Raw genomic sequence first — 22,409 nt, 5'->3', positions numbered from 1 at the left:
GTAGTGTAGTGTAGAGACTCCTTTCAAATGTACTACCTCCTCCTGACCCAAGGAATCCCTGGTAGCTTGGCCACATCTTTGGGGCCATGGATGAGGAGGAATTCTTTGTATATCAGGGTTAAAGTATATACACACAGAGACATGGGGAAGCGCGCATTAGCGCACACACACCCGTCCATTAGCGCACACACACCCGTCCACACACCTTTTGTTATGGACAAATACCTATGTTGTTGGGAAAAAACAGTTTTCAAAGTCACTTACAGAGAGGCATTCAAAGATCAATTTCTCTTCATTTTTCATTAAGCCAGGAAAAATAAATTTGATAAAACCGTTCAGGGTTTCAAAGATTGAGAAAATTAATCTCCCTTGTTTGCACAGACTCAAAAGGGAAGTCAGTTTAGTGACCTTTTTCTTGCACTGTCTTTTATTAAAACCTTTTTCCAATTAAGGTTTTATAGTGATATGGAAGTAAATATGAGTAGCTCATTTATTATTATTATTATCACCAATAGCAGCTATTCATTAAACCCCTGTTTGGTCAGACACCATGCAAAGCACTTTTGCATAGATTTCATGTCATCTTCACGATATTTCTCCAAAACAGGTATCAGTGGTCCCGTTTTACACATGGAGAAGTGCAGTAATACATGCAAGGTCACACCCCAGTTGGTACCTAGGTCCACTGGACTTCACAGGACTCTGCACTCTCCAAGGACATCCTTGGTTTTCCTTCTAGCGGTAACATGTCCAAACTGAAGCATGAGCCTGTATCTTTCCGATCTGGCTTCTCCATTTCCTTGAGTCCTTTGGTCTGAGTTAACCAAGTATAACGGGGCCTCCTGGCACTGTATTAGTTGTGAACGTGACACGCAGACGTGATGGGTGACTGTGTAGACTGGGGCCGCAGAAAGGCTCTGTCCCCTGGAATCAGTGGCCTGGAGCTCTTTGAGAGACTTCGGGTTTCTCACTTTTGCTGACTTAGTCTCCTCCTGGTGATGTAAGGTGTTCTTTGCTCAAATTCTTCCTTTGCGGGTTGTAGATTTTTCCCTTTCGTCTCTTTAAATCTATCATGCTACTCCCTCCTGTCCTTCAGAAAAACCAGCTGCTAGCCTTATAGGACTTCCCTTGTATGTTATCTGTTGCTTCTCCTGTGCTGCATGCTCAGTCGATTCGGTTGTGTCTGACTCTTTGTGACCCCGTGGACTGTAGCTCACCAGGCTCCTCTGTCCTTGGGATTCTCCAGGGAAGAGTACTGGAGTGGGTTGCCATTTCCTTCTCCAGGGGATCTACCCAACCCAGGGATCAAACTCACATCTCTCTTGCATCTCCTGCATTGGCAAGTGGATTCTTTAACACTGTCACCCCCTGGGAAGCTTTCCCTTTGCTGCTTTTAATATTCTCTAATTTTTGTGATTTTAATTACAGTGAGTCTTGGTATGTTCCTCTTTGGGTTCATCCTATCTGGCAGTGGTCCCCAACCTTTTTGGGAGCAGGGACTGGTTGTAGGGAAGACAGTTTTTCCGAGGATGGGGATGGTGGGGGTTGCTAATGTGAGTGATGGGGAGTCATTGCAGCTTGGAGGTTGGCGACTCCTGCTGTCTGGAAGTATGTGCATTTCCTGGGCTGGAGTAACTGCTTCCTTTCCCAGCCTAGGGGAGTTTTCAGTTATTATTCTTCACATATTTTCTCAGGCTCATTTTCTGTCTCTTTTCCTTCTGGGCCCCTGTAATGCTAATATTAGTGCCTTGATGTTGTCCCCAAGGTCTCTTGACCTGTCCTCATTTCTTTCCATCCTTTTTTCTGCTCAGCAGCAGTGATTTCCACTCCTCCATCTTCCAGCTCACTGATCCACTCTTCTGTATTGTTTAGTCTACTGTTGATTCCTTCTGGTGTATTTTTCATTTTAGTTACTGTATTCTCCTTCTCTGTGTGTTCTTTATATTTTCTAACTCTTTGTTTAAAAATTCCAAGTTCTTGCTCTGTGCATACCTCCTGTCCTCCCGAGTTCTTTCATCATCTTTACAAGCACTGCCCTGAGCTCCTTCTTGGGTAGAAAGCTTATCTCCACTTCTTTTAGTTCTTCTGGGGTTTTATCATCTTTCTTCATCTGGAACATGTTCCTCTGCTACCTCGTTTGTCTTTTTTTTTTTTTTCTACATAGTTATTTGTATTTTTACAAATAGCTGGTCTGGAGACCCGTGCTGGCTTCCTGGAGGGAAGGGCCAATGTCTGCCCGCTGGTGTGTGGAGTTGGGTCTTGGCCCTCTGGTGGGCAAGGCGAAGTCCAGAGGCGTGTCTACAGTCAGCTGTGGGCTCAGGAAGTCCTCAGGGCCTACTCATGGCTGGGGCTTCGTTCCTACCCAGTTAGTTGTTTGGCCTGAGGCTTCTCAGCACGGGTTGCCTGCAAGCTGTTGGGTAGCCCAGGTCTTGGCACTAATGAGCTAAGATGGAAGCTGCCAGCAGCTGTGTCCTCATGACAGAAGGTCCCCAAATATGTTTGCCTCCAGGATTCATGGCCCCAGGGTGACACGTAGCCATCCCCGCCTCCCTGGGAGACCCTCCAAAACCGACAGATAGGTCTTGCCCAGACTCCTATCAAATGACTGCTTTTCACCCTGGGTCCTGGTGTGTGTGAGATTTTGTGTGCGCCCTTTAAGAGTGAAGTCTCTATTCCCCCCACTCCTGTGGGATTCCCAAAATTAAGCCCCGCTGGCTTTCAAAAGCCAATGTTCTGGGGGTTCATCTTCCCAGATAAGTAGGACTCCTGGGCTGGGGAACCTGGCCTGGGGCTCAGAACTCTCACTCTGGTGAGAGAAGCGCCAGTCTGTGGGTCGTCCACCTTGGGGTGTCTGTCTCACTGTGGTGTCTGTCTCATCGTGGTTCCTTTTCTGTGTTTTTGTTTGGAGGAGATCTTTTCTTGTAGGTTCTGGTCTTTTTCATGGATGGTTTTTCTGCAGATAGTTGCGATTTTGGTGTTCTCATGAGAGGAGGTGAGCTCAGAGCCTTTCTGCTCTGTCATCTTGCCCAGGCTCCTGTTGATTTTTTAATAGGACGGCTAGAAAATGTATAATTACAGGTAGCACTCCCATTGGACAGCACTGCTCTAGACTGTAAACGTGGCCCCAACCGATTGAGCTGCTGGAGTGTCAGACCCTGAACTCTGTGCTTAAGTCTATTATCTCATGAAATCATCACAGCCAGGCCTGGAGCTGAGTTACTTTCACATTTCACAGGTGAGGAAAGGGAGATGGAGGGACCTTAACTGACTTGCCCAGGGCAGCAGCTGGTCAGTGACCCTGAGTCTGACTCTCCCATAGCTGGCACTGTTAACAAACGTTGCCCCTTGTTCAGCCAACCTGACGCATCGAGCTTACCTGGAGCTTGGTAACAGGTGCCATCGTCTGCGGGTGCCCTGCACACAGCTGAACGTGTGCTTGTGTGGGTGTCCTCCTGTGGAGCCTTTATTCCGTAAGTTTTTTTTTTTTTTTCTGGTCATGCACACAGAGGAGGCCTTTTCTTGGTAGAGGCTGCCCAGCAATAGACACCTCTCCAGCTGGTGGGAACTTCTCGCAAGAAGCCAGGCTCTGGTCAGTATGAGCGGTGACTGAGATGCTCCGTGTGCACCCTTGGAACAGGCTTGGGCTTGTGAGATTTCACTTGTGGATTCTCAGACGAGCTCCTTTATGCAGAGCCTTCTCTTTTCAATGAAGTGATGGCAGAGCCCTGGTGTGAGCCATCTGCCGTGTCTGCTTCCCTCCCTTCCCTCCTGACCCAGCACAGTGACCTCCGTTGCTGGGTTCAGTTCTCAGCTCAGTTGATTTCTCAGCCGGGTCTCACCCTGTGAGTTGCCTCTCGGAGTCTCTTCGCGTCGTGGTCCCTTGCTGTCTCCACGACTGTTGTCTTTTACATCTCTGCCTGACCCTGAATACCTGTGTTCCCCAGGGGAGCCTCATTCTGCCCTGGTGGTTGGTAAGCTTCAGGTGGGATTGAGGGTCCCTTAGACTCCATGGAAAACTTACTGAAAGCTTGGACCAGGAAAATCCGTACAGACGACATTTGCTGCAGAGTTTCCCAATGCTGACAGATTCCCTGAGCCTCATTCACAGACTCCCCGACTAGATTAAGGTCAGGGTCTCTGTACTCCCTCCCTGGGGCATCTTTTCTTCTCTTTATGGAATCTCACACCTGTATTTCGAAACCAGACCTCTTATCTGCGCATTGGTCTCGTACCAGTTACCCAACAAGCATCTCTGCTCAGAAGACCCTTGGGCCCTTGATGCAAAACCATGTTCTTCAGCATCATCCCAGCTGTCTCCCCTCCACCCCCCAGGCCTGTTCCTGCCTCTCAGTCTCCACCATGATCTGCAGCCGGCTTTCCTTTGAGTCACCAAAGCCGGAAGCCTGGGAGTCCGCTGGTCACTCCCTGTCTCAGCACACTCCATTGCTCCCTCCCACGGAGGTTCTCCCTACCACCCTGTTAGCAAGGGCCAGGCCCTTGTGTTGATGTCACTTCATTTAATCTTTGTAAGAATCCAGGGAGGTGAACATCGCCCGCCGCCTGATTCTTACAAATAAGGAAACAGACTTGGAGAAAGTGACGTGGGCGGGTCACCGTTGGAGTCCAAGTTTGAACGTCAGATCTGAGTCTGCTCTGAGCCGCTGGTCCCAGCCCGCTCCGGGCTCACTCTGGGCTGGATAGTGTGACGGCCTTGGGTCTCACGTGTGGGGCGCTGGACTCAGATGCCCACTAGGATGTTCCCTCTCACCCCTTGGAGCCGTGGACCAGCCCGCCACCCCCCCGAGTGACCTACTCGCTTGTCTGTGCCACCACCTGCTGCCCGGGACAGTGGTGCCCTGGGGTTCTCCAGCTCCCTTTCTGTCCCTTTTGTCTCTAGAATAAATATTTTCAAAGGTTTAAAACACAGACTCGCAGAATTATTACCTGCACTACCTTCAGGGAAGTCCCCATAGGACTGGGCCTTATTGTGCTGAATTGCTTCAGTCGTGTCCGATTCTTTTGTGACGCTATGGACTGTAGCCCTCAGGCTCCTCTGTCCCTGGGGATTCTCCAGGCACAAATACTGGGGTTCGTTGCCATGCCCTCCTCCAGGGGATCTTCCCGACCAAGGGATCGAACGCGCATGTCCTCTGGCTCCTATATTGCAGGCAGATTCTTTACTGCTGAGCCACCAGGGAAGCCCAGGACTGGGCCTTGGTCTTCACTGAAACGTGGGGCTGGCGCTCTCCTGCTCTGCAGGGCCAAGACAGTGACCCCGTACCCCGCTCGCTCAGCAGAGCCCTGCAAACATTCATTTCCTGCCTTTCCTGTTGGTGGGTTTCCTTTTTTTTCTCTCAAAGGTATTTCAGTTTGGACAGTGCATCAGAGGTGACTCTAAACACAGGTTTTACTGCCTCACAGTCAGGTAAGGAATTCTGGTTCCATTGCACCAGCTCTACAATCCCAGACAAGGAACTTACCCTCCCTGAGCCTCAATTTCCTTGTGGCTGAGTAGGGTTACTAACAGCCTCGGTGATGCTCTACATATTTCACGGCAGACCTGGCGTGGCCACCCATCAGAAGGAACGTGGCCGTAGCACCCAAATCCCTGAGGCCCTGCCGGCCAGGCATTTGTCCTCTGGTTTCTGGGTCAGAGGTGAGTGACCACGAGGAGCGGCCAGAGTGGTGGACAGTTCCTTGGGCATTGCGAGTTCAGGCAGCACGTGGACACTGCAGCCCAGGGTCGGTGGGAGTCACCTATATGCCCAGGAGTGGGGTTTCTGGGTCATATGGTAGCTTTAGTTTTTTAAGGAACCTCCATACTGTTTTCCAAAGTGGTTGCACCAACTTTGGTTCCCACCAGCAGTGTCGGTGGGTTTCCCTTCCTCCACACCCTCTCACCATTTATTATTTGTAATCTTTTTGATGATGGCTGTTCTGACCAGTGTGAGCTGATACCTTATTGTAGTTTTGATTTGCATTTCTGTAATAACTGGTGATGTTGAGCATCTCTTCATGTGCTTGTTGGCCATGTATGTATGTTTTCTTCAGAAAAACATCTGTTTAGGTTCTCTGCTCACATTTTGATTGGGTGTTTTTTGTTTTGTGTAGTTTTTGGTATTGAGCTGTATGAGCTGTTTAATTTGGAAATTAAACCTCGTTGGTCACATTGTTTGCAAATATTTTCTCCCGATCCATAGGTTGTCTTTTCATTTTGTTGATGGTTTTCCTTTGCTGTGCAAAAGCTTCTAAGTTTGGTTAGGTCCCATTTGTTTATTTTTGCTTTTCTTTCTTTTGCCTTGGGAGACCGAGCTAGGAAAATAGTTAGGATTTATGTCAGAGGGTGTTTTGCCTGTGCTCTCTGCTGGGAGTTTTGTGGTTCGTGTCTGACAGTTGTGGGCTCTTGGTTGGTCCCTCAGACCAAGAACATGAAATTAATCCTTTTGAGCACTTGTCTGTGAGTTCAGACTCATTGCCTCTGTTTTATCAAAGAGGAAACTCGGACTGGAGAAGTAAAGTGCCGTAAACACTGGGATTTTCATACAGCGTTCTGGAGTTATGCCACACAGGCCCTCCACGTAAACCTCTTCACCGGGCATCTGGGGCCTGTGCCAGGCGGGCCCCCACTCCCCTTGTGACCTCAGCCCACGACCAGTCGGCTTCTCAAGCCTCGTCAGCTCTGGCAGAGACCCTGGTTCCACGTGACCCCTCGCCAGTTCCCATCCCTGGGCTTCTGTCACACTGTTCCTCCTGTCCAGCACCAAACCCACTCTGTTCTCTGTCTAAATTCCATACCCAGCCTCCCCAGCTGAACGCCAGGAACGTCTTATTTCTTCTCTGTCCTTTCGAAGCTCCCTGCCTTCTCTGAGTCCTCGTTGGACGTAATCTCGCCTGGTCACAGAGTATGTGCCCTGCCCACCCGACCCCATCGCCCTCATTGGATGTAATCTCGCCTGGTCACAGAGTATGTGCCCTGCCCACCCAACCCCATCATTAGCACTTTAACACCCCTCCTCAACCAGGTGGCTCAGACGGTAAAGCATCTGCCTGCAATGCAGGAGACCCAGATTTGATCCCTGGCTTGGGAAGATCCCCTGGAGAAGGCCATAGCAACCCACTCCAGTATTCTTGCCTGGAGAATCCCATGGACAGAGGAGCCTGGCAGGTCCAAGGGGTCCCAAGAGTCGGACACAGCTGAGTGACTAACATCGTCATTGTCTCAGTCGTGCTATTTTCGTAATTAACTAGTGGTCCAGCGCCTGCCTCCTTTAGCTGAAACCTGAGTCCCTGAGAGCTGGGACTGTCTGTCTTGTTTGCAAGTGTCTGCAGCACGTCCACCTCAGGGCCTGGCACGAAGTAGACAGGTGGTGAAGTTCATCAAGTCGGTGACCAGCTGCCCTGTCCTCCTCTCCCAGGCCCTGGTGACCTGCAGGAGAGTGTCTCACCCCATGCACCCCGCAGCACCCAGCTCTGCACCCCGCAGCCTTAGGGACACCATGGGAACGTCGTGGGAGACAGCCCTCCCTGTCTTGGCATGAAGCCAGGGGCGCCAGGCCGACACTCCCTTTACTAGAATGACCCCCTCGCTGGGTTCGGGGAACTTTATGGACCCCCGAGGACCCCAGTGTCTTTGCCCCAAAGGAGAGGGGCCGTCAGAGCAGAGACTCCTGTCAGGGCTGCTATCTGACACGTCCAATAACCCCCTTCCTTCTTGCCCCAGAGCCGCCGTCTCTTTACGCCTCCCCCACCATCTTAGAGATACGGGGGCACTGTCCCTCCCCTTTGTTCTCAGCCCCTCCTGTGTTCGTAGGGTTTCTGGATTCCTCTCCCCTGGAGCATGTCCTCCCCCAACAGGAGTTATGGCCCCCGCGTGCCCTGTGTTATGCTCTTAGACATGGTTTGGGGGCAGCGTGTGTTGCTGTCCCAAGAGGGGCTGCAGGGACCCCTGGGCCCCTCCTACCTCCCCTGGTTCTCGGCTGCGCCATCTCCAGCCACCTTCCTCCTGCTGCCAGAACTGTTGACAGAGGGTTGTTAGGTGAAGACGGAGAGGTGGACACAGTGGGAACATTCTTAGCTGCCCCAGAGCAGGCAGTATGGGGACTTTGTGAGAGATGCCAGCATCCCATGGTGAAGGAACCTGTGTGCATCTCCTCAATGAGCCACAGCTGACCTGGCCTCCCCAGCCAGGGCCCACCCAGGACTGACCTTCCCTCATACCTGCGTCCACCTGTGAGCACAGACTGACTCCTCCTCCCTGCCCCCTCAATATCCTTCAGACTTAGGACTGCCCGCCCCCCGACTTCTCCAGGGGATGACCACTGTCCCGGGTGTCAGGAAGCCTGATGTGCCCATTTGAGGAACAGGAATTAGAAGGTAAACACAGCCCCTGCGATCAGCAGGGAACAGCGTTATTCTAGGAGCTTCCCCATGTCTCACTCCGGGCGTGTCGTCTCTCACAGCTGGTGTGAGTCTCTCAGCTGCCACGGCCGTCAACAACACAGAGGAGTGGTTGTACCCGCCTCTGCTGAGCACGTCGTGTGTCAGACACCCCGGGGACCTGCCCCACGGCTGTCTCCCACCACGGCTGTCCTCTGGAGCAGACATTAGGGTTCCCATTGTGTGGACAAGAAACTGAGGCTTAGGGAGATTAAATGATTTGTCCAAGTCATACAGCTAAATAACAGGGCTAGGGTTTAAAGCAAAGCTGGTCTGACTCTAAAACGCATGCCTTGGACCCAGCAGTGAGTCCTAGGAATATGGTGGATGCGCCATGCCCTAGAACAGCTGGGTTGCAGGGAGATTCTTAGGCTTCAGAGGTTCAGGGGTCTGATGTTGGCTCTGTTACCCTAGAGATAACGCAGACAGTGGTCTTCCCATCTTGGGTCTTGACTTATAAAAAAGGCACGTGCAGAACCCACACTCATCATGCTTTGAAACAGACATTCCAGCCACCGCCCTGGAAGGGGCTGCTTGCTCAGAGCATGTTGGACGTGCTTCGCTTCATCTGATCTTTAAATACTTGAACGGTGGAAAACCTCCTAACCCACGGCTGAAGATACTTGTTCAAACCAGATCCTTGTTTTGCTTGCAGACAACGGCAGATCCGTTCACTGGAAGCTGGGAGCCGACAATGAGGTCTGGGTCTGGGTGATGGGTGAACATCACCTGGACAAACCCTACGACGTGATCTGTGATGAGATCCTCGCGGAGAGGGCGAGGCTGAAGGCCGAGCAGGAGACGCCGGAGCTCAGGTGTGGACCCACGGGGCCGGGGGGGGCCCAGCCAGGCCGAGGGGCCGCCGTGCTTCTTGGCTGATAGAGCCTTCGGGAGGGCCAGGTGGGCCTCGAGGGCACGCGGTGGCATCCAGTTTCTGGAAAGTTCTCCCTTTCAATTCCGGGGAACCCCCTTCACTCACGAGGCCACCACGTTGGCTGTTCTGCATCCCCCGGGACGCTGTGGATGTGGTTCCCCAGTGACCCTGGGCTTCCCTAACGTTGAGCAAGAGCAGCACAGTCGTGGGAGTGAGTGCGGCTCCGCGACCCCCTCGGGCTGCAGGCTCCCGGGCGGCCGCTGAGGAGAGCAGTCCCCAGGGGGTCTGTCCATGCTGGGTGCTCAGGGACGGTCCGGGAGCTTGCAGTCCAGGAGGAGATACAGGCGGCCACGCGGGCTGTGTGTGCTGTGACTCAGGCCAGCCTGGGGGCTCCCATCCTGATCCCGGGGGAGAACCTGGAAAGGTAAGTGGTTTTCCAGCTGCAGGAGGTCAGGTGGGAGAAGGCAGGCAGGAGGCCATCAGGACCCCTCGACAGAGTGTATGGTGAATCCTTCTGCATGTTTGGGGTGCATGTGGGTGATGGGGGGGTGCTCTCTCATGCCTTGAAGGCCAGATTTAGGACTCTGGATCTCATTCTGTGGACAGTGAGGAGGTGCTGAGTGAGGAAGTGACATAATCACTGCAGACACAGGGAGGTCACGGGTGGCAGACACGGGGCAGGGCATGGGTCGCCTCTGCCGGGTGCTAGGGTGGCTTCTGGGCCCCCCGCCCCCGAGTGTGGGCAGCCCTGCATGAGAGGAGAAACGGGAGCAGACAGGGGGCCTCTGTCCCATGCCTCAGGGCTGTGACTTCACAGCCGTAGGTGGGCACACAGGGAAAAAAAAAAAGGGACTCTGTGCTGCTGAGGACGCGAAGGCTGTCTGCTCTATTCCCGAACAGAAGGAAGGCTGTTCAGCTTCTCATGCGGGAGCCGGGCAGGCCTGGATTCCAGTCCTGGCCACTGCCAGGCCTTGGATGCGGGATAACGGTTATCCTGAGCCTCTTACAGCAAAGCCAGGGTAACCGCACCCTGCCCCCAGGGCTGCTGTGAGGACTTGGTTAATGTCTTTAAATACTTCACAAGGGCTCAGCCTGGCATCAACACCGTTCACGTCGTTTGAACGTAGACATCCACTTGGGGGAAAGCTGTCTTTACTGCAGGATGTGTTTTGATAATTCCACGTTTGTTTCTCCTCAGAAAAGCTCAGCCTGGAGAGCTCAGCAGCAGCTCGAAATCAAAGCTGCCATCCTCCGAGGGGCGGGCGCCCGGTGCCGGGGAGACCGGGAATGTGGGCGACAAGGTGGCAGAGGCGGGGACGCCGGGCCGAGGCTGTGGGCCGGCTGCACCCCTCGCAGAGCAGAAAGCGCCCGTGAGTCATGTCTCTAAACCATGCGGAACTTCACGACAGGGAGACAGAGGTGTCGGGGCCCCGGGGCATCGGGATCCTAAAGGGGCTTTTCTGGAAAAGGTTCCTCCTGCCTTGAAGGCCCTGCGGTTATTCCTTAGGGGGATGGACTTACCTGCTTCCTCACAAACAACATAGAGCCCCCTTTCTCATGGGAGATGTTGTGAGGAGAGAACTCTAAATAGAAAACTGTGCATTGTTAAGACATCCCCAGGGTTATTATTTTCCTGTTACATTTTTCTGTAATGGGTCAGCAGGGTCTTTCTCGAAGGGCTGGCTGGTGGACGGCAGAGCTCCTGGTCCCGTGGCCTCCAGGACTGGCGTGCGCACACCGCAGCCAGCTCCCCTCACCAGGGCGGCAGGGCCAGGTCTGGCGGTTAAGGCTGCGGTTTGCTGGGCCTGGAACACCGGCTCCTCCGGGATCTAGACTGTGTCCTCATGAGTCCCCCCCGCTTCACCCCAATGATGGAGTGAAGGGTGGATGGGGCCAGACAGGGAGGGTCTTGTGGGTGACCTGTTGTGCAAGAATGGTTGGCAGTTGTCAATGATTTTTGAGCAAGGGGCTGACCTGACCCCTTTTGAGGACGAAGCGTCAGGGCCCGTTGGTTTCATAGGGTCTGCCTGGTTTGTGGAACAGCCGTTGGCCTCCACACAACAAGAGCTCTGTCCTCGGAGCTAGAATGAATTCTCTGAGGTGTCAGGTCATTTACAAGAGCTCAAATGCAATTTGCTTCTGGGATTGTGGTTTGGAAGAATAATAAAACTAGATGATGAAGTTATTTCTTCTGCCAAGAACTTAATTACCCGGAAGCTAGCAGGGGATTTGCATCGGCCTGGCTTCTGTGAGAGCTCCGGCCCTCTGGTTCTGGGTGTGCTCTTTACTTCTTGGAGGATGTTGAGCGGGGCTGGGGGGTACATGGAGGAGAAGACCCCAAGATGGATTGATTTACTCGTTCAATGAACAAGTACCGTTATGTACCAGGACTGAGATTACACCATAGGAGTAAAAATGGGATCATTGCCATTGTGGACTTCATAACTGAGGAAGCAAGAGAGACTTCACATAAAGTGTCATTTCAAGCGGAAGCAGTGGTCCAGGGACCGGGGTGTGTTTCTGTGCTCTTAGCCTGGGGACGTGAGCATCACCGGGGGTGGGGGTGGGGTGGGGAGGGCAGAATGGCTCTACAGGGGACTCGGAGCTGGAGGTGACCGCACAGGGTGCCTGGGGCTGGAGGTTCCAGCAGAGAGACCGCTGGGCAGGGCTGTGTGGCTGGGGTGGCTGGCGTGCAGAGGCAGGGATGGAGTGAAGGGCGGGTGGGGCCAGATGGGGAGGGTCTTGGGGGCGACCTGTTGTGCAAGAACAGTTGCCAGTTGTCAGTGATTTCTGAGCAAGGGGCTGACCTGAGCAGATTTGTTTTCAGAGGAACTGACCATTCTTGCATCAGAGTAGGTCTTGCATTCTTGCATCAGATAGAGGTCTCTAGCACAGGTTTCCAAGCTTGGACGCCTAGGGGCATGAGGGTGTCATCAGCACAAACACGAACCAAATGCTGGAGGAGTTGCTGGTTTGTTTGTTTGTCTTTTTAATGAAGGATAATTGCTTTACCATCTTGTGCTGGTTTCTGCCATACGTCAGAATGCATTAGCCGTAAAGACTAGTCTGAGTCTGGTTTAGAAACATCAAGGATTTCTCATGCTCCTTGAGGTGGAGATGTAAGTTAATTTTATATGTGTGCTTAGTTGCTAAGTCGTGTCTGACTCTTTGCAACCCGTGGACTGTAAGCCCATCAGGCTCCTCTGTCCATGGGACTCTCCAAGCAGGAATACTGGAGTGGGTTGCCATTTCTTTCTCCAGCATATCTTCCCCACCCAGGGATTGAACCCCGATCTCCTGCATTGCAGGCGGATTCCTTACCATCTGAGCCGCCAGGATTTTTTATATAAAACTTTTTATATAAAAAGCCGTCTGATTTTTTATATAAAATCAGGAAGCTGATTTTATATAAAAGAATAAAATACACACATTTTGATTTAAAGTTTGCAAAGCTTTTTCTTGTGGAATTATTTCATTTTATGACATGAGTATGATTTCTGTGCGCACATCCACAGACTAACGCCCGAAGAGACTAATCTGCCCCCGAATCTCTGAAAGTCCTCGTTTTCCTATATCTGACTTAACTCCCACTCCCATCATAATTCCAATGTACAGATTCGTTGTCTTCTCCAGATCTGCTCCTTGGGAAAGAACTCTGGTGAGAAGCTGACACAATGCATGTTTCCAAAATGCAGTCCAGACTTTCGCTGTAAAGATTTCTGTGTTGCAGCCATAACTAACCATTGTTGTTCAGTCACTAAAGTCGTGTCCGACTCTTTGTGATCCCATGAACTGCATCACACCAGGCTTCCCTGTCCTTCACTGTCTCCCAGAGTTCTCTCAGATTCATGTCCATTGAGTGAGTGTTGCTATTTAACCATCTCATCCTCTGCCACCCTCTTCTCCTTTTGCCTTCAATCTTTCCCAGAATCAGGGTCTTTTCCAATGAGTTGGCTCTTTGCATCAGGTGGCCAAATTATTGAAGCTTCAGCATCAGTCCTTCCAGTGAATATTCAGGGTTGATTTCCTTTAGGACTGACTTATTTAATCTTGCAGTCTAAGGGCCTCTGAAGAGTCTTCTCCAGCACCACAATTTGAAAGCATCAGTTCTTTGGTGCTCAGCCTTTTTTGTGGTTCAGCTTTCACATCTGTACATGACTTCTGGAAAAATCATAGCTCTGACTATAGGAACCTTTGTTGACAAAGTGATGTCTCTGCTTTTTAATATACCATCTAGGTTTCTCATAGCTTTTCTTCTAAGGAGCAATCGTCTTTTAATTTCATGGCTGCAGTCTCTGTCTGCAGTGACTTTGGAGCCCAAGAAAATATATAAATTTAACCATAGTGTCTATCAATAAAAGGATATTGTCATGTCTTTAAAATTTCATTGTCTACACAAGGCCTAAAATGTATTATGAAAAGAAAAACTATCAAGCATTTTTATTGAAGTTTGTGATCATAATGCTTATCTGAATAACCATGGGAGGCTTTAAAGAACAGTCGATTTTCCAGAATCATAAAAAGCTCCAATCTTTGGCCACCTGGCTTAGAAGAGCTGACTCACTGGAAAAGACCTGATGCTGGGAAAGACTGAAGACAGCAGGAGAAGGGGACGACAGAGGATGAGATGGTTGGATGGCATCACCGACTCAATGGACAAGAATCTGAGCAAACTCCGGGAGACAGTGGAGGACAGGGAAGCCTGGTGTGCTGCAGTCCATGAAGTCACAAAGAGTCGGACACAACTTAGCGACTGAACAACAGGAGTGGACTGGGTCTCTGCATTTGTACCAGCTGGTGCCTTTTCAGCTCTGCTCTGATTGTCTTATGAAAGTATGGAGGTGGGAGACATTGTGGTAGACATATAGTCTGGGGCCCCTTTGGGCCCCTGTAGGACTCAGGGCAAATCCCACTGTTAATCCTTCGTTATCCACTCTCTTTGAAAATGAAAGCGTTAGTTGCTCAGTTGTGTCCAGCTCTTTGCGACCCCATGGACTGTAGCCCGCCAAGCTCCTCTATCCATGGGATTCTTGCAGCAAGAATACTGGAGTGGATTGCTATTTCCTCCTCCAGAGGAATCTTCGAAATCCAGGGATCGAACCTGAGTCTCCTGCATTGCAGGTGGGTTCTTTACCTTCTAAGCCACCAGAGAAACCCCATCTGCTCTCTTTACCCACTAATATTTTGAATAAGATGAAATCACCTTAAGAGGATGCCAAGAGGCGAAAGCAGAACATCCTAAGGGTGTAGCCAGGAGCCCGGGATATTCTTCAGTGAAAAGACAGGCTTGCTTTTGTGCTGGTAGCTGGGGCAGTCGTGGCTGGGGCCAGGAATTTGACCCTTTACGTACAGGTGTCCCTGGACAGCTGCCAGAGGACTTGGTTTCAGGATCCCACTCCATCCTCAGAGCCGCCGTCTGGGATGTAAAACCAGGTGTGTTCTTGGAGTGGAGGGGGCTGGCCCGTGGCTGGGTGGGGCCTGTGTTAGAGGCGGGGCCTGGCCCTCTCTTCTGCTGGGGAGGAACCGGCTGCACCCTCACCATCACACCCTGGGGATTCAAGGTTTTGCTTTTTTCCCTCCTAAAGCAGGAATGCTTTAGATCCAGATGTTGCTGGCTTTCAAATTAAACAGTAGACTTTCTTCTGTAAGAAAACAGGGAGAAAGAGAGAGGGGAGGGAGTGAGCAGGGAGTGGAGAGGGGATCGAGGCGGCATCCCCACAGCTTACATCCCAGCCCTGCTGCTGCCTCAGCCAGACTGCTTAGTGTCTGCCCTGCGCCTGGCAGCGCTGAGTCTGTGTGACCCAGCTTCTCCCGAGGGCTGGCAGACAAATCTCAGAACCTCTTGGAGCCTCCATTTTCTCCTCTGTAAAAACTGGAGATTAAAAATTGTTGTTGTTCCGTCGCTAAGTTGTGACCAACTCTTTGGCGACTCCATGGACTGTAGCCCGCCGGGCTCCTCCATCCATGGGATTCTCCAGGCAAGAATACTGGGCTGGGTTGCCATTTCTTCCTCCAGGGGATCTTCCCAACCCAGGGATCGAACTCACGCCTCCTGCATTGGCAGGCAGATTCTTTACCACTGAGCCACCAGGGAAGCCCCAGGAATTAAAAACACCTGCCTTTTTTTGAGCCCCAGAAATTAAAAGCATACCTTTCCTTCCCTGGTGGCTCAGCTGGTAAAGAATCCACCTTCAGTGTGGGAGACCTGGGTTCGATCCCTGAATTGGGAAGATCCCCTGGAGGAGGGAAAGGCTACCCACTCCAGTATTCTGGCCTGGAGAATTCCATGGGCTGTATAGTCCGTGGGGTCGCAAAGAGTCGGACACAACTGAGTGTCTTTTGATTTTCACTGCCCACCACACCCTGAAGGTGGAGGGCTCAGCAGTACTGGCCTGCCCTCCATTATCCAAACCCCTGGGCCAGATGCGTTTTAGATTTCAGATTTTTTCAGACTTTATAAAAGAAATGCTGTGTCTATACAGTGTAATGTGTAGTATCCCCAGTAGGGCTTGCTGCTGCTGCTGCTAAGTCACTTCAGTCGTGTCCGACTCTGTGCGACCCCAGAGATGGCAGCCCACCAGGCTCCCCCGTCCCTGGGATTCTCCAGGCAAGAACACTGGAGTGGGTTGCCATTTCCTTCTCCAATGCATGAAAGTGAAAAGTGAAAGTGAAGTCACTCAGTCGTGTCCAACTCTTAGCGACCCCATGGACTGCAGCCCACCAGGCTCCTCCGTCAAGAGTACTGGAGTGGGGTGCCATCGCCTTCTCCACCAGCAGGGCTTAGTTACACTCTGATCAGTGACGGTAAATACTGTAAACGGCCTCATGGTAGTCCAAGTCACGTTTTCTCCTGAGGATAAGTTGCATACATTCAGAACTGGTTGGATTTCATTATTGTTCATAAGGGGTTGTGGACTTGGAGGAGACTTTTGTGCTGTGGAAGCATAATGAGAGCAAACACGGTAAATGACCCAGAAGACCGGGGCTTTCATCCTCACTCTGTGTCTGCAGGATTCTGTTTTTCCTTATCTGTAAAGTGAGAGGCTTCTTCCCCCCAGTATTTGAAAAATATAACTTTTTAATGAAAATGTATCCAAATCACTGGTGGCTCAGATGGTAAAGCGTCTGCTTGCAATGCGGGAGATCCAGGTTCGATCCCTGGGTCGGGAGGATCCCCTGGAGAAGGAAATGGCAACCCAGTCCTGTGTTCTTGCCTGGTAAATTCCATGGACAGAGGAGCCTGGTAGGCTACAGTCCACGGGGTCACAAAGAGTCAGACATGTAGTATTTATCTTTGTTAGCAATGATTTTTTTTTTAACTATAGGAGCATGTGTTAATCATCCAAAAGCTATCTATCCATTTATCCATCCATCTGACCTGCCTCCCTATCTATTCACCCATTTATAAATCTATATAAACTAATATACATTTGTATTGACCAGTTATTTAATAGCATCACATAGTACATTTTATAATGACTGACTAGTCTACTTCGGATATTTTGGGTGTAAATACAGATGTTTACGTTTGATTTTTATGAAATCAAGTTCACCCATAACAAATTTCCTTTTAGAAAATTACCTCATTGCTACAAATTTACAAATTTAAAGATTACAAGTAAATTTAAAAATTAAGACTCTGAAAATTTTTTTTAAATGCACAAGAATGGATTAGAACATGAGATGTTTTTGAAATGCTTACCCTCTGAGGGATCCTCTGGAGGAGGAGCTGGCACCCGACTCCAGTATTCTTGCCCAGAGAATCCTATGGACAGAGGAGCCTGGCAGGCTACAGTCCATGGGGTGGCAAAGAGTTGGACACAAGTGACTGTCTGGGCACACTCTGAGGGAAAAATATGCAGATCCAATTGAGAGGCGTTTAAATGGTCTGTCGCCACGGAGCACAAGACTGCTCCTACGCCTGCACCTGCACAGACATCACTAATGGATCACAGCTCTCCTCCCCAGAGCCAGGGCCTCTTCCTCTTTTGTGCCCTGTCTGCATAGACATCACTAATGGATCGAAGCCAGGGCTCCTTCCTCTTTTGTGCCCTATCTGCACAGGCATCACTAATGGATCACAGCTCTCCTTCCCGGAGCCACGGCCCCTTCCTCTTTTGTGCCCTGTCCACACAGACATCACTAATGGATCGCAGCTGTCTTTCCCGCAGCCAGGGCCCCTTCCTCTTTTGTGCCCTGTCTGCACAGACATCACTAATGCATCACAGCTCTCCTTCCGGCAGCCAGGGCCCCTTCATCCTTGTGCCCTGTCCGCAGATGCTCTGTTTGCGGAGAGGAGTCCGCGAGAGTTTCCTTCTAGCTCTAAATACTCATGATCCTAAACAACTCTCGTGCCTGTGTGGCCTGAATGTGACTATCTTCTCAGGTCTCTGCAGCTGTTACAGAGGGTTTCTATGCAGTTTCACTGGGTAAATCATGTCACCGGGACTGGATGTTCACATCTGAGTGGGAATTGGGCAGGGATGTGAGGTCCAGACCCAGCAGTAGAGGGTGAGGTTAACCCGGCCTCCTGTCTGGAAATAAAGTACAAATTACGTGCTCCCTAGTCAACTGGCTGTCGTATTCTGAGCTTTTCCCCACAGCCCTCCACCCCCAGACTCAAACCCGTATATCTTGGCCTACCTGGGCCTAGTTAATCTCCTTACATATAAAAAATGTAGAGACCTGTACCCTTCCTTTCATGGAACCAGAGCAGTGAACAGCCCAATCTTTAGGTCTACAACTGGACTGTTCTGTACCAATGAAACAGTGCTTTATTTTATATCTTCATCTGCAAACGGCTTTATCCAAGGAGGTGTCTTCTAGAACAATGAAAGGTTTGCCTCAGTTCTGAGGGTGGAGACTGTCTGCTTCACCCTTACATTTGGTGGTGGTGGTTTAGTCGCTGAGTCGTGTCCGACTCTTGGGACCCCATGGACAGAGGAGCCTGGCAGGCTACAGTCCATGGGATTCTCCCGGCAAGAGTACTGGAGTGGGTTGCCATTTCCTTCTCCAGGGGATCTTCCCGACCCAGGAATCGAACCTGGGTCTCCTACATTGCAAGCAGATCCTTTACCAACTGAGCCACCAGGGAAGCAAGAAGCATATGTGGGGGATTTGAGAAGAGTTGTTTAATCTCTGCTTCAGGATTTAGAAAACTTGGGGTCCAGTATCTCTATCACTCAAGATAATCTTTTTAAAAACGTTTTTTAAGAATATATTTATGTAAACTTAAATTTTTCATTTTAATAAATGGATGGCCAAAAGTAAGACTGGCTGATTAAGTACCAGATTTCTTGAAACTGTAGAGCTGACACAGTAGAAGACTGCTGGTCTGGGAATGGGCCCCCTTTGAAGCAGCTCTGTCCCTCTAGCGGAATCAGTTCCCGCCATAAAATAGGGATTAAATTAGCAATATTGTTTCTTTACAAAAGAAGCTGAAAAAAATGTATGCAGATGCTTTCCTAGTCTTATCTCATGGAAGCAGCAAGAATTGTCCCCTGAAGTCCTTCAGTTATAAGATGCTGCTCTCACCACGAGCACAGCTGTGGTCCTTGTGATTTTTCAGAGGAGAGGGTGGAGGCAGGCAGAGGCTGTGTGGCTTGCGCAGTTGAGGAGGAGGCAGAAAAGATGCCTAGATCAGGGCTGACTGCCTGGCATGTATTCGAAAGCTGTTGCCTTCGGCAGAATACCTGCCCTCCCCTTGTTCTTGGCAGTGGTGACAGCACTTGGGAGACGCAGACTGATGGTCTGCTTAACATTTAGTGAGAGTGTTGTGGTTCTTGGTGGAGGACAGCAAACGCTCCAGCATTGCTCAGAGTCTGTCGCTGAGCGGGAGGTGATGATAAATATCAGAACTTAGCTGTCACCCAGCCAGGTTCTGAGACAGGCAGGTTGGGAAGCGGAGGCTGTTCTCAGGCAGAGACAAGTCTGATGGGGACTTAATTGGAGCCCGAGAAAATGGCAGGAGAAGTACTGTGTGAACAGGTACCCTCCCCGGGGGAGTTTAGGTAGAACCAGGAGCACCCCTCTGCTGAGCAGAGAGACCCTTAGGGACCCCCTGTGTTGACAGCCTCCCATCCCCCCGAAGCAGTCAATGTGTAACCCCTTCCTGCGGGAGAATATGGGAGGGAGCAGGACAGGTCTGAATGTGGTCGGGAGAGGGGTGGCTGGGGCGCTAATTCAAAGATAAGCCCTTGTGTGTGTCTGCGTCGGGTGATTTGTAGGCTGGGGACTGACTCTCCATCAGTAGACTGACTGTCCTTGCCCCAGAGAGGACCTCGAATAAAGCTATCTGCTCACTTATAGATTTTATTTCCAGAGAATTACTTGTTTTTACAGAAATGGCCTTCAAAGTGGACTATATTGCAAAACAGGAGATTGTAAAAAAATTAAAACAAACATCTGGAATTCAAAGCATTCCAAAAAAACAGAAAAAGATCTTGAAGCTAGCATATTATAAAAATCCTTGAGCAGGACTCTTCCCTGTCATATGTTGTATCTTCTTTAACCACATGGAGCTGGAGATGAGACTGCTTGCCTTTCCACTCCTAGTATGCGCACGCACGCACGCACACGCACACACACACACACACACACACACACCCCTCCCACACTGCCCAAGGTTCTGGTACCTGCTTTTGCACCTGTCATTTCAGTAAAGCAACCGATGAAAAAAACATGCCTCTAAAATGTGCGCTTTGATTGTAAAGTTGGCCTTGAAAGGTGTGGCATCCAGTTGTGTTTTGAGGTGTTTCTCTGGCTCGTAGGTGATGTTCCCTTCAGTAGGGCGCAGTGAAGCAGTACCTGTAAGATGATGTTCAGACGCGATGAAAGGCTTCCTCTCAGGTTTCCCTTCTTCCTTACCTCCCTCGTCCCTCCCAGAGCAAAGTTGTTAAGCTTGCTGTCTGCTCGGTCACCAGTAATTCTCTGAAGCTGGATTTCAGTTGCTTGTCTTCATAAAGGAGAGACTCAGAAACAAGGTGTTGCAATCATACCACTTGGACAGGATGGAAAAGAAAATGCTTGGTTTTCACTTTTGGACTCTCATCCATCTTGAGGCACTGTTGTCTGGCACCCAAAGTTTGGGGTTCTCTGTGGCACAGGCTTTCTGTTGAGAGTGAAAAGTAGGACTTCCCTGGCCCAGTGGGAAAGAGTGCCCCTGCCAAGCAGGAGACATGGGTTCAATCCCTGACCTGGGAAGATACCACATATGGAGGAGCAACTAAGCCCACGCACCACACCTACTGAGCCGGTGCCCTAGTGCCCGGGGGCCACAGCTGCTGATTCCCGCATGCCCTAGAGCCTGGACTCTGAAATGAGAAGCCTCCACGGTGAGAAGCCCACATACTGCACCTGGAGAGTAGCCCCCACTCGCCGCAACTAGAGAAAAGCTTGTGCGGCCACGAAGACCCAGCACAGCCAGAAATAAATAAAATTATAAAAGAAGAATGAAAAGTAGTATTAGCGTAGGTCCCTTGGTGGCTTAACCTTGGCAGGTAGTATGCAGGTGGAGAGCCCGCCTCCACCGAGGGGTAGGTGCCCTGTGCCAGGGCTTGGTGGAGCCCTTGCGGGACAGCTGGCTCTTGTCTGCAGACAGATGTGTTCCCAGTCCCCCAGAGGGACTAGTAGTGAGGAAACCACTGCAAACAGGAGGGGACATGTATTCCTGAAATGCACATGGAATTTTGAGGGTTGAGTTGGATGTGAACAAAACAGATAAAATTCCAAACCACTAACTATGTCCCTGATGTCTGTTCCCTCCTAGTCTACACGAAGGAAGCATTTCAGTATTATTTTTTTTGTGAGAAAGTATTGAGTATTCCAAGTAAAAACAGTTGAGGAATTAACTGGGACCATTTTATTAACTCAAGAGTGGAGCCATAATCAGTTACACAGTTTCCCAAGCTGATTTCGTGTAAGTGTAATAGAATTTCGTGGTAGTTTGTAGAATAAAATTTTGTATAAGCTATACTCACAGAATCCTAAGCCCTTCAAAGTAGAAAGTGAAAATGTTAGTTGCCAAGTCATGTCCAACTCTTTACAGCCCCTGGACTGTAGCCAGCCACGCTCTTTATCCTTGGGATTTTCCAGGCAAGAATACTGGAGTGGGTGGGGAATGGTAATTCCCTTCTCCAGGGGATCTTCCTGACCCAGGGATCGAACCCAGATCTCTTGCTTTGCAGGCAAATTCTTTACCATCTGAGCCATCAGAGAAGCCCCCAAAGCTCATTTAAGCTGTTGGAGTTTTAGAAGAAGTATGTTACATAAAGAACTTAATATAAAGTGAGTTACAAACGAGAACAGTTCTGGTGTTGAGAGTTGTACATTATGAAACTGGTGACACAGCTTCACGCTGGGCTGTGCCGGTGATGCCGGCATCAATTCGTTTATCCACCTCAGTGGGAGAGCGTGTGTTGGGGAGAAACATGCAGACCCCGAGTCAGAGGACCTTTCTGGGGCTCAGTGTCCTGTTCTGAAAAGTGGAGGTGAAGTAGCTACAAATCACTGGGTTGGATGTGAGAATCAGATGAAATAACATAGAGAGGTGATTCGTAAAGTATGATACATGACAGAACTGCTATTGTCTATTATTATCATTTTAAAAAAATCATTTTACTTGTTTATTTTTGGCTGTGCTGAGTCCTGATCGCTGCTCAAGCTTTTGTCTGCTTGCTGTGCTCGGGCTCAGGAGTTGTGGCTCCCAGGCTCTAAGCACAAGCTCAATAATTATGGCTCATGGACTTAGTTGCTCCGGGGCACATGGGATCTTCCTGGATCAGGGATCAAACCCGTGTCTCCTGCGTTGGCAGGCAGATTCTTTACCACTAGCCACCAGGAAAGCCCCAAGTTTCTATTATTGTTTATTGGTGCATTCCTATTTTATTTTATGTCAAGACTTCCCAAATGAACCATGTTTTGAAGGCTCTGACTACTTTCTTAACAATTCTTTGTTACTATCCTTATGTATGTTATGTTTATATTATATATAGTAAATACATAAATATTCATGGTAATATATTTAAATGTAAACGGGGCCTCTGAGACGCTTTCATAGCTGAAGCTCGTTGCCCTACAACCCTGACTATCTCTGACAATT

General features: G+C 50.1%; 1 protein-coding gene across 3 annotated transcripts in view; it reads left to right on the top strand.

The window, feature by feature from the left end:
- Positions 1 to 22,409, top strand: part of SH2D4A (SH2 domain containing 4A) — a 74,143-nt gene that overhangs the window by 7,987 nt on the left and 43,747 nt on the right. For all 3 annotated transcript variants that reach the window (XR_009734090.1, XM_061404648.1, XM_061404647.1), the window contains 2 exons: positions 9,092 to 9,251; positions 10,509 to 10,680. Coding sequence is in view for 2 of the 3 variants with exons in the window: in XM_061404648.1 (XP_061260632.1) it covers positions 9,092 to 9,251; positions 10,509 to 10,680 (332 nt within the window). In the remaining variant the exon portion in view is untranslated. The remainder of the gene's footprint in view (positions 1 to 9,091; positions 9,252 to 10,508; positions 10,681 to 22,409) is intronic.

Source organism: Bos javanicus, chromosome 27, assembly GCF_032452875.1.
Source record: "Bos javanicus breed banteng chromosome 27, ARS-OSU_banteng_1.0, whole genome shotgun sequence".
In the NCBI taxonomy this organism is placed as follows: domain Eukaryota; kingdom Metazoa; phylum Chordata; class Mammalia; order Artiodactyla; family Bovidae; genus Bos; species Bos javanicus.
This window is presented reverse-complemented; position numbering and strand designations above follow the sequence as displayed.